Here is a 20,438-nt window from a genome sequence, read left to right on the forward strand (position 1 = left end):
AAGGAAGAGCAGGTGCTTAATGGCCACCTTGTCCAATCGTGTGCCGGTAAGTGATTCCCTTAACTAAAGTGACATATAGACACCCTCACTGCACCCACAGAAGGAATTCTTTCTGACAACCTCAAGTTTGATTCATGTTGGACACTGAGCTGAGTGGAGAGCAACATTATATTGTCATTCTGGCCTAAGAAAGTTTCAGCCAAAGAAATGAGGGTAATTCCCCGGTCACGCTCCATAGCTGAGAACCTGCATGGTCATGGTCTTGATGCATTTCCCGATGGAGCCAATTACTTAGCTTTCTGCAAAGAGTGGCATCCCTTGTGGAACCAGCCCTTGCAGTACACAACTTACCCACTGAGGTACCCAAACTATTGCTTTCTGAAGAAGACAAGAATCCCCAGGCAGGTACAGAGAGGCGAGAGGCTGGCCTTGGGGTGTTTCCTAAGTACCCCATGCCTGTGTAGGGCATGTGTCTAGATGCTCACCTCAGCTGTAGTTCTCAGAAACCTTGGCCACCCTCTCCTCCCCGTGATTCTACATCCTGGGTACCTACGTCTCACAATATTCCAAACACAACCTCTCCAGTGAGTCTCTGGACTCCTTTGTGAATCTCAGTATAGCAAACCTTTGTATTTCCTTTGTTCTTTGTCTCGACACCTCAGCTAAAGCACTTTCCGAGAGAAAAATTCTGCGTAGCTGAATCTAGTTCGTCCTTGGGAAACAAATTCTCTTAGGGGAGAATCAAGGTGATGTGTCTGATACATACCAAAATTAGTATTTTGTGTTTTCTTCTTCCAATTAATTAAAATCTGTCAAACTGATTCTCAGTATAGGTAACATACAAGGCATGTGACTCTGTAGTGCTTCCCATGCTTATTTACTTAAGGCTGGCTCCTTCTGCTGGTTTGCAAATATATTTCACAATGCGCCTTTACAAAAACTCATTATTGAGTTTTTAATACCCCGGAGGGCCTTCTCTCCTGAAGTCCCATAGCATTTGAGGTGAGACGGGATCCTGCTGAGAAAAAGGCCATGAGATTTAGAAGGCATGGGATGTCTAAATGAACTGGAATTTCAGATAAACAACAGGTAATTTTTTAGTAGAAATATGCCCCCAATAATACATACTTGTTTCTAGGACATAAATACACTGTATGCAATAGCATATGAAATTGTACATTAAAAGCAAATACTATAGTAGACTTACTTGTATCTTATTTTAGATTCAAATTTAACTAAGTATTTTATACCTTCAGTGGCTCCCATCAGCAGACCAGTTATATCCAGAGTATGTCAGAGGAAGCAGGGTGTTTTTGTTTTGTCTTGTCTTCTGAGGAAGTCACCTGTAGCTCAGCCTTCCCTGGGGCTATGAAGCTGAGTGTGACTTTAAACTACCCAGCACTTCTGATTCTCCTGCCTCAGCCTCTCCAGTCCTCTGCAGCGTATGTTTTGTTTTGTTTTAAACTTGAGGAGTTGGCAAAGTTCAGCAATCATCTTTTCCCTTTAGGAACGACACACGAGGAGGCCTTAGTTCAAATACGTGTGTTCCCTTGGGGCTGCCCGACTCTGACACTTGAGTTCCGGAGTGGATGATGAGATGTGACCCACTTAATAGTGTTTCATAAATCATAGCTTGAAGCTACTCATGGCTTCCTTCAGAGGCATGAATTCTAATGAATTGCTATTCTTTTGTGCCTTCTCCTTGGGGTGATTTAAAACTCTCTCAACTTTAAATCTAATCGATAAGTTTCTGGGTCTATTTAAATACTGACATTTGGAAATTTCTGAGGGTTGCAATAAGCTTCAACAAGACATGGGACAAGGCAAGGTAAGTTAAGGAAACTGCCACTGAAGTCCAGATATATATTTGTTCTGCAGAGGTGTCAAATGGAAACAGAATTCCTTCATGGAGTACAGCATATACCAATCAAGCTTCCAGGTCAAATTACACAAGTTTAAGTAGTGTTAGATAGAGCTCAAATGGGTTACGATACAACAAAACACAGTCCAAATTCGGAATGCTACACTAGACTTCTGTGACACTTTAGAAGCAGCCCGCGTATCGTGTAAGGAGTTAAGGGCCACAGTCTTCAGACAGATGGATGAACTTTGATGGAAGAAGCCATTTGCTCTGCTACTGCGCATCCATCCATCCATCACCGCCACGCTGCCATCTACTGGCTTTGGTTTTTAAGAAAAGAATATTTGGGGTTGGGGATTTAGCTCAGTGGTAGAGCGCTTGCCTAGTAAGCACAAGGCCCTGGGTTCAGTCCCCAGCTCCGGAAAAAAAAAAAAAAAATTTACTTCCAACTCCAACCCGAGACTCCATTTTAAAGAGTAACTGGGTTTGGGTTCAGGGTCTATAAATAGTTTTGTTACCATTTTTCCCCCTCAGAATTGTACAACAGTGTGACATTAAAGATGGTGGCATATCCTTGGCTGTTTATATTTAGGGACTGAAGTCTAACGGTCCTCCCTGTGTTATTTTCATGAGTAGATAGTGGCATAAGTAACACACCAGGATTCTCCCACTTCATAAAGATGCCTTTAATTCCTAGCCAGGTATCTGCAAATGCACCTCGTAAGCATCTGATTCAACTGTAAAGGTTCGGGTGGCCACACGTACATATTCTGGTAGACTGTTTCAGTAGGGTCCGAGCTAGTCATCTCCACAGCAATGGACAGGCCAGTGAAGGTATCTGGGTAGCCCCAGCCCCATGCCCAACCCCAACGCAGCCTTAGTTCATCCACATTCCTACCCCCAGCCCCTGCCCAGCCCTGCCCAGCCCTGCCCAGCTCCAGATCCAGTGCCAGCCTCAGCCTAGCCCAGCCCCAACCCAGTCCAGCCTCAACCTAGCCCAGCCCCGGCTCAGCCTCAGCCCTTCCCAGCCTCAGCACAGCCCAGCCCCAGCTCCTGACAGATTATGACCAAGGGAACTCTGATGATACCCGAGAGAGAACAGAAGCCCAACTCAGTCAAATGCCCTCTGGAATTCTCAGCCTGTGAAATCCTGATGTAATAAAATGGTTGTTATTTTAAGCTACAGTTTTAGCTGGCAAAGAAGCAAATAGCTTATGAGAACAAACAGCGATGCACTGAACCTTATGCTTAAAAAGTGATAGAATGGGGTGATGTCCCGATTGGAGCGAGGGGCCAGCGAGGGGTACGACACTATAAGCGACCATAAATATCACCAACAGGGATAAAAAAAATTGAACTGGAGATTTGGAGGACCTGCACAAAGTTCTAAGAAACCAGAGTCACAGGTTTTAGCAGGCTGCTACCATTTTACAATGTTACAACTTTGGCCCAGCATCTCAGACAGTCGGGGAGAAAGTGGTGATAAGCCCGCCCTCTCCGCAGACTCTGTGTACAGCAATGAACGAGTGTGACAATTAAGAACGCTTGCAGACGTGCGAAATATGTTTAAGAGGCAGTCCTCCTCCCTATTTGACGAGTTCTCAACAGCTAATGTGAAATTACAGGAGTCTCCTGAGAAAAGACGGCAGGAAACACAGGCAGAAATTTTTTTTTTTTTGGTACTTTTATTGAAAAGGTACATTTAAAAAAATACACAGACATTTTACCATTTACAGATTGCAGATATAGGCCCTCTAAAAGAGCTCGCTCTATTTTGTTGTTTTATTATACCTCTTGCCCCTGATATCACAAACATTCCAGTCTTCTTAACATCAGTTTTTTGTTTTTGTTTTTATTTTTTGCAGCGGGGTGGGGGGTGGGGGTCCTTGAGGGGGTAGGGGTGGGGGAAGGGAAGCGTGGTCACATGACCTGCGACACAGTCATTGGACAGATTGTTCAATTATAAATTATGTATCTTCTGTACATTATTGCGTCAGGGAGCCACAGAGTTATGTAGCATCGTTACCGATGAAAAACAGAGGTTTAAAATGAAGACCTTTATGTAGAAACACACAGATTCACTGTCCTCTTGCAGATGCACAGAAGTTGCAAAAAAATGTGCAATTTAGGAAGCTCTTTTTGTTTCTGTATACATTTGCTTAGCAACTCAAACCAGTGAGGATGCTACAAAAATAAGTTAAAACAAAAATAGCAAACAGGTAGTAATTATAGCTATGTTATATGGCTTTCTATTTCGTTTAAATATCTCCAAATAAAATATGAAATAAAGAAAATACATTATCTTTTGTTCTCTTAGAGAGAAAAAATTTCAAAGCTACTCTGCTTCCTAACAATTACACAGCAATGAAAAAAAAAGTTTAATTCAACGAGAGTTACGATCTAGTACTACACGGGGTACAACAGTACTCGGGTCTAGAACAGTACACAATCCCTGTGGACACTAGTACACTAGAAAAGAAAAAAAACCACGCCATGGGCCGTGGGGAAGATGGTATCCACAATTAAGCACTTGCGATGGACTTTTGTTCCACACTAGAATATGCCCGCTTGTTTTCTGGAGTTATTTACAGACATCCGGAGAAGAGCCTACTTCCTGTTCAAGTCTGTCAGGAAGAGATTCCATTTTGTTTCTAAGCCAGATCACCATGCCATGGGAACACACAGGTCGGTTTTCTTTTTCTGATCAATATATTTTCAAGAAACTTAAGTATCTCAGATACACCAATTGGCAGGGGTAGGGCGGAGAGGGCACGGGAAGAGACGGTGCCCTTGAGCCTGGCCTCCGCCTGTGTCTGGAGGTGGGGCTGGGCGGTGGCCTGCACTTTGTAAGTGCGTAGGTGGGGTACTTACAGTCACACACAGGGCTACACTGCTGAATCCTTTGGGCTTTTCGTCTACACCTTCCCACTGGCCTGGCCTGTCGTGGGCGGGCGGGCGGGCGGGCGGGCTCCGAGTGTTTAGTAAGGGGCAAAGAGGATGGAGGTGGGCGTGGCCCGGATGGGCCCGTGGCCAGGCCTCAGCAGTGCAGGAGGGATGGCTGCAGCCTGGAAGAGAGAGGCAGATGGCCGAGGTGGCAGGGACAGCGCAGTGGACACAGCTGCGGCCGCCAGGGGTGAAGACAGGAAAGTCGGGGCCAGAGGCTTCATCAGATCTTTCTGGAATGCAAGCTTTGCCTAAAGAAGGGACGAGAACCGGAAAGGGGGTGAGAATACTGTTCACGGCGCCACAGAGGTTTCCCCTACAGAGCTAATACATCGAATTTTCAACATCCTGACTTTGAGAAGTCATGAAATGATGGCTATCACTGGGTTCCGGGGCTCTGGTTGTAGTCTCTGGAGAGACAACTAGAAGGGTCCTGCTTAGGCAACCAGCGCAACTGCAAAACCACGCTGCCCACGCTGGCCTCGAATCTTAGATGCGCCACAACATCCAACACGTTCAGTTTCAGGTTTTGAGAAGTGTGGCCCTTCATTTCACTTCTCTTAGACACTCTGTATTGAGGTTAGGTAATTGAAGTATAGGACATTAGGGACCCAGGAGATGAGAACATAAAACCAATTTGCACTTCTTGTACTGTCCACATGATGAGCATCCTCTGGAAAAAAATTATAGCTAAATCAAATTCAGTGCTTGACAGTGACTGTAAGTGGGCTAGAAACCTTCTCTACTTAAAGGAATCCCAGTGTGGATGCTTCCCGGGAAGAAATCAATCCTAAATTTCTGTCTTTTGCAATCAGCAGGGGCTGTGTGAACTGCCTAATCCTGGCATCACCTGCTTGCAGCAGCCACTGGTGGCTTAGAAGGTAATCAAAGCTCCCCTCCAGCTGGTCTTGCTCAGTTCCACCTCAGACTGAGCCCCAGGGACACTGTGAGTCCACCCATCTGTGGATTTATTTATATGACACCTACTGTTGACGTCCCTAGGTATTGGCGCAAGAGTCTGAAAGCCGGTCATGTTGAGAGCGGATGGGACCGGCTGATTACCAACATGAAGAGAAAGAGCAATACGAATGCTTTCATATGGATCCGAACAGGAAACGGAGAAATACTAAATGTATGGATTTTTGTCACAAAAGTAGCCCCACATCCTCCAAGTCTGCAACACCCAGAATTCCCCAGACATCACTTGTTCTTCTTGTAGGCCTTCAGCTTTCTTTGTAACTTACAGAAGGTCATCTTTGAAAAGGGTTTAGGAAGAGTAGGACATTAGCTCTTTAAAAGCTATATCTTTTCATTTTAATTGTGTGTGCTAGTGGTGTGTGTGTGCACACATGTGCACACGCAGATGACTTCAATGTTCAAGTGTCAGATCTCCTAGAGCTGCTGTTTGCTGCTCTTCCTGAATGCTGGGAACCAAAGTTGGGCTCCTACAAGAGCAGCAAGTGCTTTTAAAAAAACCCATCTTCTCTCCAGCATGGAGACACTGGCTTTTGAAGAGGCTCCACTTTCCTGTTCTAAGGTACTCTATACGGGAATTAGGCCATTCGTTCTAACGTTTCTGGACCTGTTGGAGATGGCCCAGCAGGGAAAGCCACCTTCTGCCTACCCTGGCATGGCTCTCGAGATACATGTTCCTGTAGCCAGTCCTTACAACCGGAATTTGATCCCCTGGACCCCCGAGGTGGAAGGAGAGAACCAACTCCACCAAGTTTCCCTCGGATCTCCACATTTGCACCACCATGGATCAAGAGCTGCTCAACCATGAATTCTTTAGCTTAGCAGGAGGTAGGAAGTTCTGGATTTGTTCCCTAGCCCAATCAATTACACTATAAACAAAGAATTAATCACTCCCAGAGTTTAGAGCCCACTTGTCTCTAGAGGCTCTCCTGCTGACCACCACCCAAACCAGCAAGGCTGACCCACAAGACAGGCGCACGAAGGGAACTGACCGCCAAGATGCTTGGGCTCCTCTGGAGCTTGTTGTAGGGGCTGTATTTCGGCTTCAATGGCTTTCCTGCCACGCGGTCTTTATGCCTTCGGCTTGAAATGTGCTGAAAGAAGTGTGGTACATTAGCCGACTCTCTGGAAGGTTCTTTTCTCAGACAAGGATAGCTGATTTCCCCACTCCCACTTTCTAAGGTGGTTTGGGCAAAAAAACTTTCCGATCCCCTACAGAGAGGACATTTCCTTCTAGCCCACTGTCCCTGTCCTTCTAATGTGCTCAAGTCTTATCAGAGTTCCCCCTGGGTTGCCATGGTCACCACTAAGCCTGTTGTCCTTGACCAGCCCTTGAGTGTTTAGGAGACAAGCTTCATAGGACCTTTGGCTCCTGATGCTCGCTTGGGAATTGTGGAGCCCGCCTGTCTGTCTGTCTGTCTGTCTGCCTTCCTGTTTCTAGTACTAGGGCTAGAGGCTGAGAGGTAGGAAGTACAGGCCCAGCTATTGGGCAATGACCTCTCTCCACAGCACTTGCACGTTGCAGATTGTTGCCTATTAAATTTAACCTTGGGCACACAGAAAACCATTTATAGGCAAGGAGCCACAGGCAGACAAGTGGTGACCTAAACCTGTGGCTATGTCTAGTTTGGGCCACCTTACCTGTTTGAGTTGAATTTCTGAGTTCACATGAACATCACAGATTTCACAATGAAATGTTTTGTTCTGTAGTCCTGAACCCTTACTGCCATTCTGCACCTTTAATCTTGACCCAGGTCTTGGATAGGACTTAATTGGACCAGCTCCATTACGAGCCTCAACCATGGTCTTGTGTTTAGATCCTAAAAAGAAGGGGAAGGTATATATTTAGTAGCTACTTAAGAACTCTGTGTGTGTGTGTGTGTGTGTGTGTGTGTGTGTGTGTGGTGGAGGTGGAGTTCAGTTGGTGGAGTGTTTGCCCGGTTGTGTGAAGACCTGTGATTGAGCCCAGCACTTCATTATCTCCCTGTGGTGTAAGTTCAAGGTTATCATCTATGCAGCAAATCCAAAGACAGCCTGTGCTACATGAGACCCCACCTAAACAAAACAAATAAATGAACTATAGGAAGCCTATACTTTTCTTCCCTTTTCCCCTCTCCCTTCCATCACTTTCTCCCCCTTCCCTCCTCTCTCCTCCCTTTCCTCCACTTCCTTTCTTCCTCTTACTTTTCTTTTATACAGGGTCTTACTATGTATCCAAGGCTGGCCTTGAACTCACCTTGCAGCCCATGCTAGCCTCAAGCTTGTGGTTCTCTAGTCTGAGCCTCTTGAGTGCTAGAATTATGGGCATGAACCATCATGCCCAGCCCATATACATGTTTTCTTTACATTAATTTTAATATCTGAGTAATATATTCTATCATGTTCGGCTAGTCTAATGTATTCTGAATTTCATTACTGATGAACTTTTATGTTGTTTCAATACATATACACATATGTTTGTCTCATGAGTGCAAAGCAGTGACCACTCTACATAAGTCTTTGGCTCTATCTCCATCACTTCGTCAAAATGGTTTTTGGTCAGTATTAGATGCTTTTTAATGAACTAAAGAAGGCATTTGCCTCCACAATACTTTTGCTTTGCATTTCTCAGTAATTATGATCATGATTCTAAAATCACTCCTGAGAGAGTGGAGAGAGAGAGAGAGAGAGAGAGAGAGAGAGAGAACGAACACAACAGATGTGACATTCTGGTGGGAAGAGTTGGGTTTAGTCACCAACATCATTTAGACTATAAACATGGCAGCTGACCTGTATTGTGAGCCTCCAGCTGTGACAAGGAGTTCACAGCCACCTTGCATAGCGAGCAGTAGAGTAATTTTTTGGCTTTTTCTTCTTCTGACTCAGCAACAGACCCCGGAGCTCCATTTGTGCTCTTGGAGGGAGAAGCAATGGCTCCAAGTGTCAGAGGTGTTGTGCCAGATTTGAGGAAAAAGGAGCCTCCTTCGGAGCCTGAGGGCTGACTGGAACTGGTGGCTTTTATCTTCCCTTTGTCTTCTAAGGGAGACACAGAGGTGTTACTAAAGCCTCCTAGGTCATACAAACCAGAATGAAAAACAGGAATATGACTTCCATACCCAAATAGATAAACTAACATACATCCTTTTAAAGTTTAGCACAGATTTTACCTCGTAGAGCTTGGTTTAAAAAAGTTCATTCTATCCCATTAGTTTCCACAGCAGGTCACCCTAAAGTCATGCTGATCCATGAAGCATTACTTGGGCGTCCCACTTAATGTAGGTGACTTTCCTAAAATCCTCCAGTTGTAAGTCAAACGCTAAGGAAGGCTTTACTCTTAACAAAATCAGCTACTTTTCAGCATGATGACAAGATGGCGCCATGAGAGGTCATTAGCCCATGTTGGCTTCAGCTGACTATTTATGACTTAGTTATGGCATGGGTATGGAGTTAAAATTTAACTTTGACACCAAGTCAACCCTTTACCTTTGGGTGCATGGGTACAGGAAAGGGTAGAAATGTGGCCGACTGTGGTTAGGATTGATGAAGTTTTTCCTGGTTTTTCAATGGGACTGCACCTGATCCAAAGCATGGGGGCTGTGGGGAGGAAGCTGAGTTCCATTCTCTAGGCTCATAGATTAATGGGAGTCTAAATCAAAAGTTTTAAGTAATCAGATCAACCACAGTCACAAAATGAATATTAGTCAAATAATTTAAAGACATCTTGACATTTTTAGTCATGCAATTACTGGAGGCTTATTATCCTGCAGAGTGGAGCAGGTTGTGAGGGGTCATAGTGACTTGGGGAGAATTGGAGGCATTGTTCAGTGACTCCCTTGGGAAGAAAGACTGGATCCTCATAGGCCAAGCACACCCATGCCCTGAATACTTCCAGTAGAGCTGGCACTCTTAGAAAATGTCTAGTGACATGTTAATTAAGAGAGGGACACTATGTGAGAATACAGTCCCTAACTGTCCTAAGCAATTCAGGACCACACAGCATTGGCTTAGATGACCACCGATGTCTGTGTTTATTCACAGAATTCTCCATGTGGCAAACCAAAGCTTTCAGTGCTTACTATAATGACTTTAAAAGCTTCTTTGATCTGGGGATTCACTGCTCTCTCTCCCTCCCCTGCATTGGGGTCCATGGGTTAAGACTGACACATGAAGACTGAACAAGAGGCAAGAGTGTCCTAGACAGGCCCCCATCTGAGGAGGGAGGCCTGTCTCCTTGGCTCCCACAGCCTTGTATTTGCTTTCAGAAAAGACATTCACATTTAGAATGAGACGAAAAAAAGTCTGCATCTTTTATAAAAGTTTCAGGGGGAAGATTACTCCTTCTAACTGGTGAGCGTAGGTCGAGTTGGAGATTTATTGTTTAGGATGGGATGGGGCTTCCTCATCTGCAAGCATCTCCCAGGCTGAGTCTTGGAGCACTTATAAGCATCCAAGCAAGGCAGTGGTCTTACTATCCAGCTCTAGGAGCTGCCCTGCTCTTGAGATGGAGATTTGTGACCGAACACAAGCCACCTCCTGCTCCAAGCGTCTCATCTGCTATTCTGTATAAAGTTGATCTGAAAGAGACTTTGTCTGAGATCCACTCATGCATGCTTCCTGAAGTTCCTAGGTTGGGTTCCTTGCATCATCGTCTTTATGCTTACGTCAAGCTTGTTGCTTACAAAATACTACTAACATTATTCTATCATAACGAATGTATGGGATAGTACAGCTGAAAGAAACTTTTTCCTTATTTTTAATGTGAGAAAACTGAACTTCATAAATGATGTTTCTCATTCCTGGTCTTCATGCAGGATGCTAATCTTTTTGCAAAAAGGGGAAGTGACTTAATTTATCATCATTAATATTACAGATGCATACAAAAGCCACCTTATATGTGAATTCACTTTTTTTTTACTACAGTTTAGTTTTAAAGCATTTTTCTTTTGTTTTGAATTACCTTTTTTGAGACTTTCACACATGAATGCAGTATTTATATCATTTCTACTCCTTTTATTTACACACATACATGGAGATTGATATATAATTTGATTTTCTTAAGTGAGGCTACTGTACGCTGTACTCAATAATCGCCTGCTTCACGTTACGGTAATAAGATGTATAAAATAGGTGTTTTCCTTTCTATGCTTATTTCTTTAAGAAAAAAAACCTAAGCACATTTCCTTTTTAAATCTCCTTTGTAAAATTGTTAATTTATTCACTAACAAATGCAGGTTGACATCATGCTAATTGCTGACAGGGTGCTAGACACTGAAGAGAATAGTTAAGTAAATCAGGTACAGACTTGAAGAAAGTTACAGAGGAGCCAGGGGAATGAGACAGCCACTCTGAGGTTCTAATTTATGGTAGAAATCGTCGAGAGTCATGGGAGCATAGAGCAGAAATGATTACTTCTGCTTGGGAAGAAAGGGGCATTTTTCATTAAGGAAGTGGCGTTTGAGTTTTGAAGGTCAGGTTTAGAAACGAATAGAAGGCGGGAGTGTGGGGTGGGGAGGAGGGAGAAGGAATAGGAAACAGAAGACATATGCAAAAACAGCAGGGTTTTCATAGGGTTAAGACTCTTGGGGTTTCAATGGATGGAGGCCAGGGACCCCTGTGGTTGAATTGGGGAGGGGCTGGAGGAGGCTGGGGAGGAGGGTGACCCCATAGGAAGACCAGCAGTAACCTGGACCCCCAAGATCTCTCAGACACAGAACCACCAATCGGGAAGTGTGCACCAGCTAATGTGAGTCCCCCCCACCCCGATGCATATAGAGCAGAGGGCTGCCTGGTCTGCCCTCAGTGAAAGAAGCACTAACCCTTGAGAGAACTGAGGCCCAGGGAGAGGGGAGGTCTGGTGGCGTAGAGGGGGGACATCCTTGTAGACTGGGGAGGAGAGGGATGATAAACAGTTGGAGAGGGGCAGACTGGGAGGGGGTTAATGACTGGACAGTAAAAAGATTAAAGAATAAAAAAAAAATCTCGGGGTTTCAACCTGTCTGTGGAGGAGAGGACTGACATCAGATGTGGGAAATGTTACAAGGGTCAACTGAGCCCAGAGGCAGAGACTCTCAAACCCATGGGACCAAACTTACCTTTTAACAACAGATTGAAATGTATAGCATATTTAACTATGTGATGTAAGATTCAGATAAATTCTTGCTTCCCATTTATAGGCTAGGGTTTTAATAGTTTGGAACATGAAGAACAATTTTGATGTTGGAAATGTATAAATGATTTCAACATATTCGGAGGATTCTGTTGCTAAATGGATACCTGCTGGTCAATATAGGAAACTGGAAAATCAAGAAAAATCACTGCTGCGTTTACGTCTTTAAACAGTGGCATTCTCCTAGGATGTGTGAACTTATGAACAGCCAGGCCTAATTTTATTGTTTCTCCTCTTGGTGGCTTGAGATCACAATCTACTGTGCTGTTTCTCCTTGCTAAGCGACATTTTTAAAACCTGAGTTTTAAAATGGATTTGAAGGTTTAATTAACGTACTGTTTACTCTGTTTCCTTTAATAAAGATGCGTGTCATCTGGAACCTCAAGTTAATGTAAATTCCATTTTCAAGTATTCCCTAGCCTAATGTTAATTAGCAGGTCTTCTGACTGTCGTAACTGTTTCCTGTCTACGCACACTTCTTGTAAGGTTTTATGCTGCAGGACATTGAAGCAACTGGACCTCTCACCACCCAAAGCTTAAAACACTTAAGAGTCTTTGTTGGGGGACTGTCGTTTATACCCAGCTGATGGACCTCATGGGGAAAGCCAGGCATTCATACCTGCCTTTCTGATATTCTACTCCAGAAACTTCACACAAGGAAGTTCACCTTGTTCAAAGTTAACGCTGTGTTTTAGAGGCGGTGCCTTGTGGGGGCCACTGTACTAACACTGAAGACAGAATTTTCTGGATACAGTGTTAAGAAGTGGACCCTGTGGATGAAAGTCCGGTGCATATATGGTTCTTAATTTAAAAAAACCCTCTATTTAAAATGTTTGAAAACACCACCAAATTTTTATTATTGTATTTGCAAAGGTTACTCTTGAATTTATTTTATTAGTGTGATAATTTTTTTCTAACAGGACTTCACTGTTTGAATAACATACATGTCTTTATAGTAACATTTTCACCATTAAAATTTAGAAAATAAATTCAGATGAAATTTTATAAAAAGATCCAAGATTTCACCAACAGTTGTACATCACTGATTTACACAGATTCTAACGAGGGAGAACCCCTTGTCATCTATACTCTTCTCTTTAGTCTGGCTTCTTATGCTATCTCTGTAGGTCAGAAAGTGCATGCACTTTTTTTAATGCGTATCCACATTTCTGTAGGCGGATGCAGAATGTTCCTTCCATCCCAGAAGGCTTGTTTGAACTCCTAATCAACTAAGAACTCCTAAAGGTAACCATTATTCTTGCAACTATAAAATTATACTAGTAACTATCTTAAAACTTCATATACATGGAAATCACACAATGTGCATTTGAGCTGTTTTTTTCTCACTGCTCAGAAATGCCCCACTACATGTGACCACAGTATAGTTTATGTTTCGGATAGTGTAATCATTTGGAATGTTCTTAGCTTTGCCTATTTTGAGCGATGCTATTGTGAGCATTCTTATGTTCTTTTGCAAACATAAGTACTAACGGATAGCCAGTGGATAGGCACTGTAGAATCCCTGTGCTACACGATACTCATCTCTCTACCTTAGTAGGCTTAGTAGGCTTAGTAGGCTCTGAGAACAGTTTTCCAAAATAATTGTACCAGTTTATTTTCTTCCTAGGAAAATATGAGGTTTTTCTAGGCTGGAAGAAGGAGGTGAATGCATGCTGCAAAAGTCTAATGCTGCAGTATTGCTACAGGGCAGCAGGATGTTGGCTGAGAGCGCAAACAGTCCAAAGTGAGCCTGCTAGAACTGATGTGGACCACCCTGGATCCTAAGAGCTGCTACCTCTTCCTTGTCTCTTTATAAATGGTGTCCCTGTATTAGCATTATGGATTGGTTGTACTCATGATACGTCTGACACCATGGCGCATCTGAAAAACTCACATAAAAGGACAGGAAGGGGAATAACGGTTATTTCAGGGGGTCTCCAACTCATCTAGGAGTTCCCTGCCTTTTCCCCACCTTGGCTCATAAGGAATGCTCCCCTCCATGAAGCACGGCTGAGGCTGTGCTGTCTCCCTGGGAGATGACACGAACCCAGAGGATGCCATTTTCACTTCTCGAATGTGTCCTTCCACGCACAGAATGTCTCTCGTCCAGTTCCTTTCTTTGCCTTCCCCTCAATACGCCCCCCCAATATGACGAGAACCTGGAAACACTGGGTAGAGGTCTCAGTCTCTTCTGAGATTCTTCTGGGCCTCGCTGTCCCAATACTCGTATCAGAATCATCACTTTGGATGTTAGCAACTTGGTGCAGGTGAATTATTATCTTATTGTAACACCGATTTGTATTTATTTCCCCACTGGCTAGCGCTATTGAGCACATTTGCGTATTGTTATTATAGGTTTTCTTTTGTACAGTGTTGTTGTTGTTTTGAGACAGACAGGTCTTCTCAGGGTAGCCCTGGCTGTCCTGGAAGTTACGACGTAGACCAAGCTGGCTTTGAATTTACTATGTAGACCAAGCAGAGATCCCTCTGCTTCTGCCTTCTGAGTGCCGGGATTAACGATATGCACCATCCCACTTGGCTTTGGGAAGCGTTTGTTTAAACAATGTTTAAACTGGATTGTTACCTGTAAAAACATTTTGACTTATAGGAACACACACACACACACACACACACACACACACCCCGACATCTTTGTTAAACATGTATCACAACCCCTCCCTCCCCGGGTGAGACATGCTTTCCACCTTCCAAGTGCAGTCTTAGGACTATCTCAATTATGGAAAAAGAAAAGAAAACCAGCCAGGGCTTAAATGCACAAGTCGCCTGCGGCTGTTCAATTAGTAAAGAGCAGAGCACTGGGCACACGGGGGCTGTCTGAACATGGAGCTGGTGCTCTTCCTGCTCTACCACTTGGCAGGATGTTAAACCGAGAACGCTCGCTGTTAGGGCTCTCTTCTTGAACGTCCGACATAGTAAGAGGATGGCATCCTTCTGTGTACGTAAGTTACAAGGTGCCGTCCGAAAGCAGAACATATTAATGCTCAGAACCATCAAGAAACAGGAAACTCAATCTGCTTTAGTGCCGTTTCTTTACGTGCACGGACGGATCTGAGACGCCTCCTCCTCCATGTCTCTTTGGTGTCGGGATCACTTTGAGGAAGAACAGCTGGGGAGAGGCTCAGAAAATTAGTAGAAAATCGTTGTATTTTAAGGGAAGTGCATACCTATAAAGGAAGGCCTTCTTGTAAGGGTGTCCCTTTCTCTGTGCAGGAAGAGGAGGACCCTAAATCTCAGAGGCTTTTCATGGAAAAGCCAGTTCCGACATTATCCCTACTTACTCTTGCTTTCCTTGGCCACTTCCTTAACCGGCCGCTCCAAGCCTTTCTTAACTTATTTGAAGATGGTACTTATGTCTGAATTCAGAGACATTCCTCGGTCACTGCCAGTCTCCCGGCATTGCATGGATACATGCAAGAGAGACAGGCAATGCCGTTCTCTCTCCAGTCTGTGTTTTATTACCCGATTAGCTCCAACCAGGAACTCAGAAGGAGAGAAAATTGTTTTATTACTCTGTGCTGTAGCAGCGACTTAGCATATGGGATAGAGAAACAAATGTTCATAGCTCCCCAAATCTTCATTTCATGCAAAGTCTACTTAGTTTATTTTTCTGTGTTTCTCAGCTTCGTGATTGGTGTCCCAAACTTAATGGATATGTCGATGAAAATAGCAGATTTCATAATTACAGTTTTTCTTGAATTACTGTTTTTAAAGTTTTGGCTTGGCAAGACTGAATGAATTAATAGCCATTAAGAATTCTCCACCTCTGAGACATCATGAAGGTTTTAAAGTTATAGGAGAAGGGGGTGAGAAGATGCATCAGACAATCAGACATATATCTTCCATCTTACAAGACATATATAGATACATAAATATTTACAACACGGTGGACCTGTAAACTGGCATAAAGCAATAACCATCCATGTAGCAATCATTTAATGATCACACATAGCCTCTCATATATAAAGAGCAAAGTGAGAAGAAAAAAGACCAAGACTTTGACCCAATGAAACTAATGTAGCCGAGGAGTCAGACTATAAGGTGTATGTGGTGTTGGGGATCAGGAAACAATACTGTACAGCACTGACATGCTTTGGCATGGTGAGCATTTTGGCCTTGAAGGTGAAAGGAAATTGTAAGATCTCAGAAGCTGCCTGGAAATCAGGCTTTCTTAACTTTGTATGTCACATTCTTCCCCCACAAACGCAGAAGACGCTGCTCTCCCTGAAGGATCTCCTCTTTAAGATCTGTCTGCAATTTCTTCCAAAAGATGAAAAATTTACCTTTAACCCTCTCCCCGGGAACTTCATCACATAGGAAAGATTAACTGTCAGAGCTGATACTAATGTTTGCCTCGGTGGCTAGGGGGGCTTTTCACCCAGCCTTCTGAGGGCAGAGTCTGCCTGGGAGATTGTGTCCACTCAGCAGGAAGAGTCACAGTGATTCCGAAGTTCTGCCCCGAGCCTCCAGTAACATGGGGTAGAGTAACATTCTCCAGTAACATTCTCTAGCGCTGAGAGAATTTATCCCAGGCCAGTGGTTCTTTTAGGGGACTGGACTGTTTCTCCTGGGAGTCACCTGCCACCCTTTAAAGGTATGGTCTGTCCTCCCCTGTCTCCTGAAGAAGATGACATCGTTGATTTTCATACTTCCTCCTGTGCACATTACATAATTTATATGCCCTCTTACCCCTCTCAATCTGTTTATTGTCAGGTAATATAAAGATAATAAAAAATCTGATCAAGGATCCGATCACATATGATCTGGGAAAGGATGGGAGAAATTTGAGATTAATCACTGATTAAGTACGGTTACTGAGAAGGGGCCTGATGATCACGCTGACTGCTGCCATAGCAAAGGCCATTCCTTTGTGATTTATCCTCTGCATCGTTAAGGGCAAAAGTAATCTTTTGTTACGGGGAAGGGAATCTGAAGAGCAGGACCCAAAGAAGGCTCCCTGGGTAACGATGGCCCATTCAAATGGAGGCCTCTGTCTTACTGTTTTTCTCTTCTTCCCTTCCTTCCCTGTAGAAGGCCCCCCCCTGCTGTGTCTCCTCCTGAGAAGTGGCTTTTGAGAGGTGAGTGACCCAGCCCTGCGTCTATCAATGGATAGGAAAGGAAGCTGTGATAGGGTGACCGCTGCAGTCACCCACAAGGTAGACAAGGTTAGCAGTGGAGAACTGCACAGTAGTTTAGGGGGATAACTGTGTGTAGAACCACCAAGACTCAATGATATACAGGAAATATCCAAAGGAAGAAATCAGGGATCACTTCTGTGGCTTTGGCATGAAGACTTGATAACCGATGCAGTGCTGCTTATGAGGAGGGAGGTGATGGTAATTAGGAGGAGATCAAAACCTACTTTCTTTACAGCTAAGAAAACTTGACTGTGCCTTGTTGCATTTGCAACTGACATTAATCTTATGCAAGACTTAAGTGACTGGTAAATTTACCCTCAGACATGCAAAATACTTTCATTTTCTTTCTTTCTTTCTTTTTTTTTTTTAAGATTTATTTATTATGTATGCAGCATTCTGCTTGCCTGTATATCTGCAGGCCCCAAGAGGGCGCCAAATCCCATTACAGATGGTTGTGAGCCACCATGTGGTGGCTGGGAATAGAACTCAGGGCCTCTGGATGAGCAGTCAGTGCTCTTAGCCACTGAGCCATCTCTCCAGCCCCATTATTATTATTTATTTTTTGTTGGTATTAAAATTCCAGGAGAACATGCAGGTAAGATGAGGGCATCAGGAGGGAGGTAACCTACATCTCAGGACATGGGTTTTTTTTTTTTTTTTTTTTTTGAGCTGGGGATCGAACCCAGGGCCTTAAGCTTTCTAGGCAAGCCCTCTACCACTGAGTTAAATTCCCAACCCCAGGACATGGGTTTTATTGCACAGTGGGTGTTGTGGGTTTCTAAACCCATGTCCTTTACTGCTAAGGACAGAAAGAAAAATGTTGCCTAGTCCTAACAGGAACAACACCGCAACTGGCTGTCCCAAGTCAGTTTCCTAGGCTGCTAAGCAGTGATCTGAGGAGGCAGTATTGTTTTTACACTAACATATTATGTTTATCACTGTCATTTTAATCATTACTTTATCATTATGTAGTCATTTGTTAAGGCCTGTGCCTTGCTCATTGATAGCTACTCATGTCTTTATTAAGCAGCCCTTCCTGAAGAGCAAGGGTACGCTAAAGCTTGAGGGTTCTAAGAGAATGAAATTGCATCCAGGGAATGATCAAATACTCTCCATCCTTGGGTGAGGAATCCTGAGGTTAGGGATGCCTCTTCAGCAGAACTTCTCTAGAAAAAGAAGCAAATGGAGGCCAAACGAAAGGTGAAAGGAACTAGGGTCTGAGGGAAGGACAGTGTGCTTTGCAGGAATGGACAAAGGAGGGCAATGAGGAGAAACCAGTTGTATCGAGGCTTTGATTGAGGCTTCCGAGTGGGTGTAAAAGCGGTTCTCTTCCTGGGCTAATATGATGCATAGCCATGAAAAGTCCACTGCCTTGGGCCAAGGGAGGAAGAAACCTTCTGTTCCTATTTGTTTTTAACTCTGCAGTCAACAAAAGGCTGGTCTCTGTGACCCCAGACTCAGGATGGATGTGTGAGACAGGAAATCTAGTCATGGTCACTACCATGAGTTTGCCTGTTAGTTTTGTTAGATTTGGGACAAGAATGAGTATAAGAAAGCATCTTTTTTTTTCCCTATCAGTTTAACGTTAGCTCAGTCAGATTTTGTCTCTGTTCCCAATGCCCTCACTCCTCAGTGAGCTTAATGTGGACTTGTGCTTCCTACGGTCACTGGAGGAGGCAGATGATGGCAAATTCAGGAAGTAACTTTCCCTTTTATATTTAATATTTTGCTAGAGAGGATTAGGCATTGAGGCAGGCAATGAAAGCATGCCCACTCTTTCTACTTCCTTTATTCATTACTACCTCAATCAACAAGCCACCATCGCTTCAGAGAGCACCAACAAGCTACTGCACGAGACTCACGACACCAAGGTATTTCAGTTTGAGGAATTCTGAGGCCATTTTCTTTGGTTTTATCTTTTTTATCTTATGGGAGTCAGTCAGAGCACCCACTGCCATGTGCAGTCTTGTGAGAAATGAAATTTAAAGCCCAGAGGGCTCTACACCAGACAAGATTTGGCTGGGGGAGTTGGGTTGGTGGGGACCCACTGCAAACCTATGTGTATGTAAACTGCTATGTGGCCATGGACTTCTTACGCCATTGCCTCATCTGTCCCCGCCTTATCCACACATTTGACATAGCACAGAGGGACAGAAACCACTAACTGATGACAGATATTTTAAAGTTTAAAGTAGAATTCCATTAAGATAGGTAATGGATTTGAAGAAAAAAATCCTCCAGAAAATACAGAGGCAGCAGCATGCATGCTGTAAGGTGAATAAATGAACAAGCCGATCTGCTACCTGGGACGCAGAACAATACGGAATACGAGATGCACAGATGTTAGTCTGCCATCTCTAACATCTCCTTTTTGTACTGTGCACTGTATATTGCCGGATGCACAAAGAGAGAGCTCTTCATTTGGGGAATAACGGGACCTGTCAGAAGGAGCGGGAAGAAAAGGCCAGCCTTGCAGAGTGTGGCAGATACGGCAGTCTAGTCTGCTCACCTTACTTTTATCTATCAGCTGTTTCCCTAAAGGTTATATACAGAAGGATCATGGAAAATGCAGTGATTTGAAGGCAACGTTTAAAAGATTTCATTGGGAAGATGTAAGTTTTCTGGCAATGCGATATTCATAATCAATTATTTTAATATCCTCTGACCTTAAGAAGTAGATTCATTTAAGTTAAGACCTTGCACGCTTTGGCCAGGGAGCAGTAGGTTGTTTATAGGTCTTCACCATGTCCCTCACTTGTCTGAATCCAACCCCTGGTCTCATCCCAGCTCTGCTCCAGGCCATCTGCCTCAGCTCCCTTCTGCACCCTGTGTCTCCATCTCTAGTGGATCTGGAGACCTCTGTGGCTACCTTTCAGGATCCCACAATAACGTACTGACAGGCAATATACACGGTGACCACACTATTCTAAGAACCAGAGGAGATAACAAAAAACAAGGACCAAAACAAGGACCCAACAAAGACAAGACCAAGAATTATAATGTTCCCAAACCCAGATACATAGATGCCAGAATTAAAACATCATGGCCAAGACAATATGCCCAGCAACCCTGCCTATCACAGAAGGCCATGAGTATTGCGTAGCCTTTATGAATATGCTAATTCTTAAAGAGGAAATGAAGAAATCATTTAAGGCAATCTATGAAAACACAAATAGTAGAAGGAAAAGGATAAAACAGTTCAAGACATAAAAATGGAATCAGTAAAGAAAACCCAAACTGAGGGAAATCTAGAAGTGAAAACTGAAGGAACTCAAACAGGAAACTCAGAGGCAAGCCTCACCAACAGAATACAGGAAATGGGGGAGAGAATCCCAGACATTGAAGATACTATAAAAGA

General features: G+C 43.8%; 1 protein-coding gene across 6 annotated transcripts in view; it reads right to left on the reverse strand.

Moving 5' to 3' along the window:
• Positions 1-3,522: 3,522 nt before the first annotated feature.
• The window catches only part of Znf385b (zinc finger protein 385B), a 301,336-nt gene continuing 284,420 nt past the window's right edge, over positions 3,523-20,438 (reverse strand). For 5 of the 6 annotated variants that reach the window (XM_032903544.1, XM_032903546.1, XM_032903550.1 and 2 more), the window contains 4 exons: positions 8,549-8,794; positions 7,421-7,599; positions 6,772-6,873; positions 3,523-5,055 (listed from right to left, as the gene is read on the reverse strand). In XM_032903544.1, the coding sequence (XP_032759435.1) occupies positions 4,840-5,055; positions 6,772-6,873; positions 7,421-7,599; positions 8,549-8,794 (743 nt within the window). In that variant the 3' untranslated portion in view covers positions 3,523-4,839. The remainder of the gene's footprint in view (positions 5,056-6,771; positions 6,874-7,420; positions 7,600-8,548; positions 8,795-20,438) is intronic. The other variant, XM_032903545.1, reaches the window with a different exon arrangement.

The sequence above is a fragment of the Rattus rattus genome, chromosome 5 (genome assembly GCF_011064425.1).
Source record: "Rattus rattus isolate New Zealand chromosome 5, Rrattus_CSIRO_v1, whole genome shotgun sequence".
Lineage (NCBI taxonomy): Eukaryota > Metazoa > Chordata > Mammalia > Rodentia > Muridae > Rattus > Rattus rattus.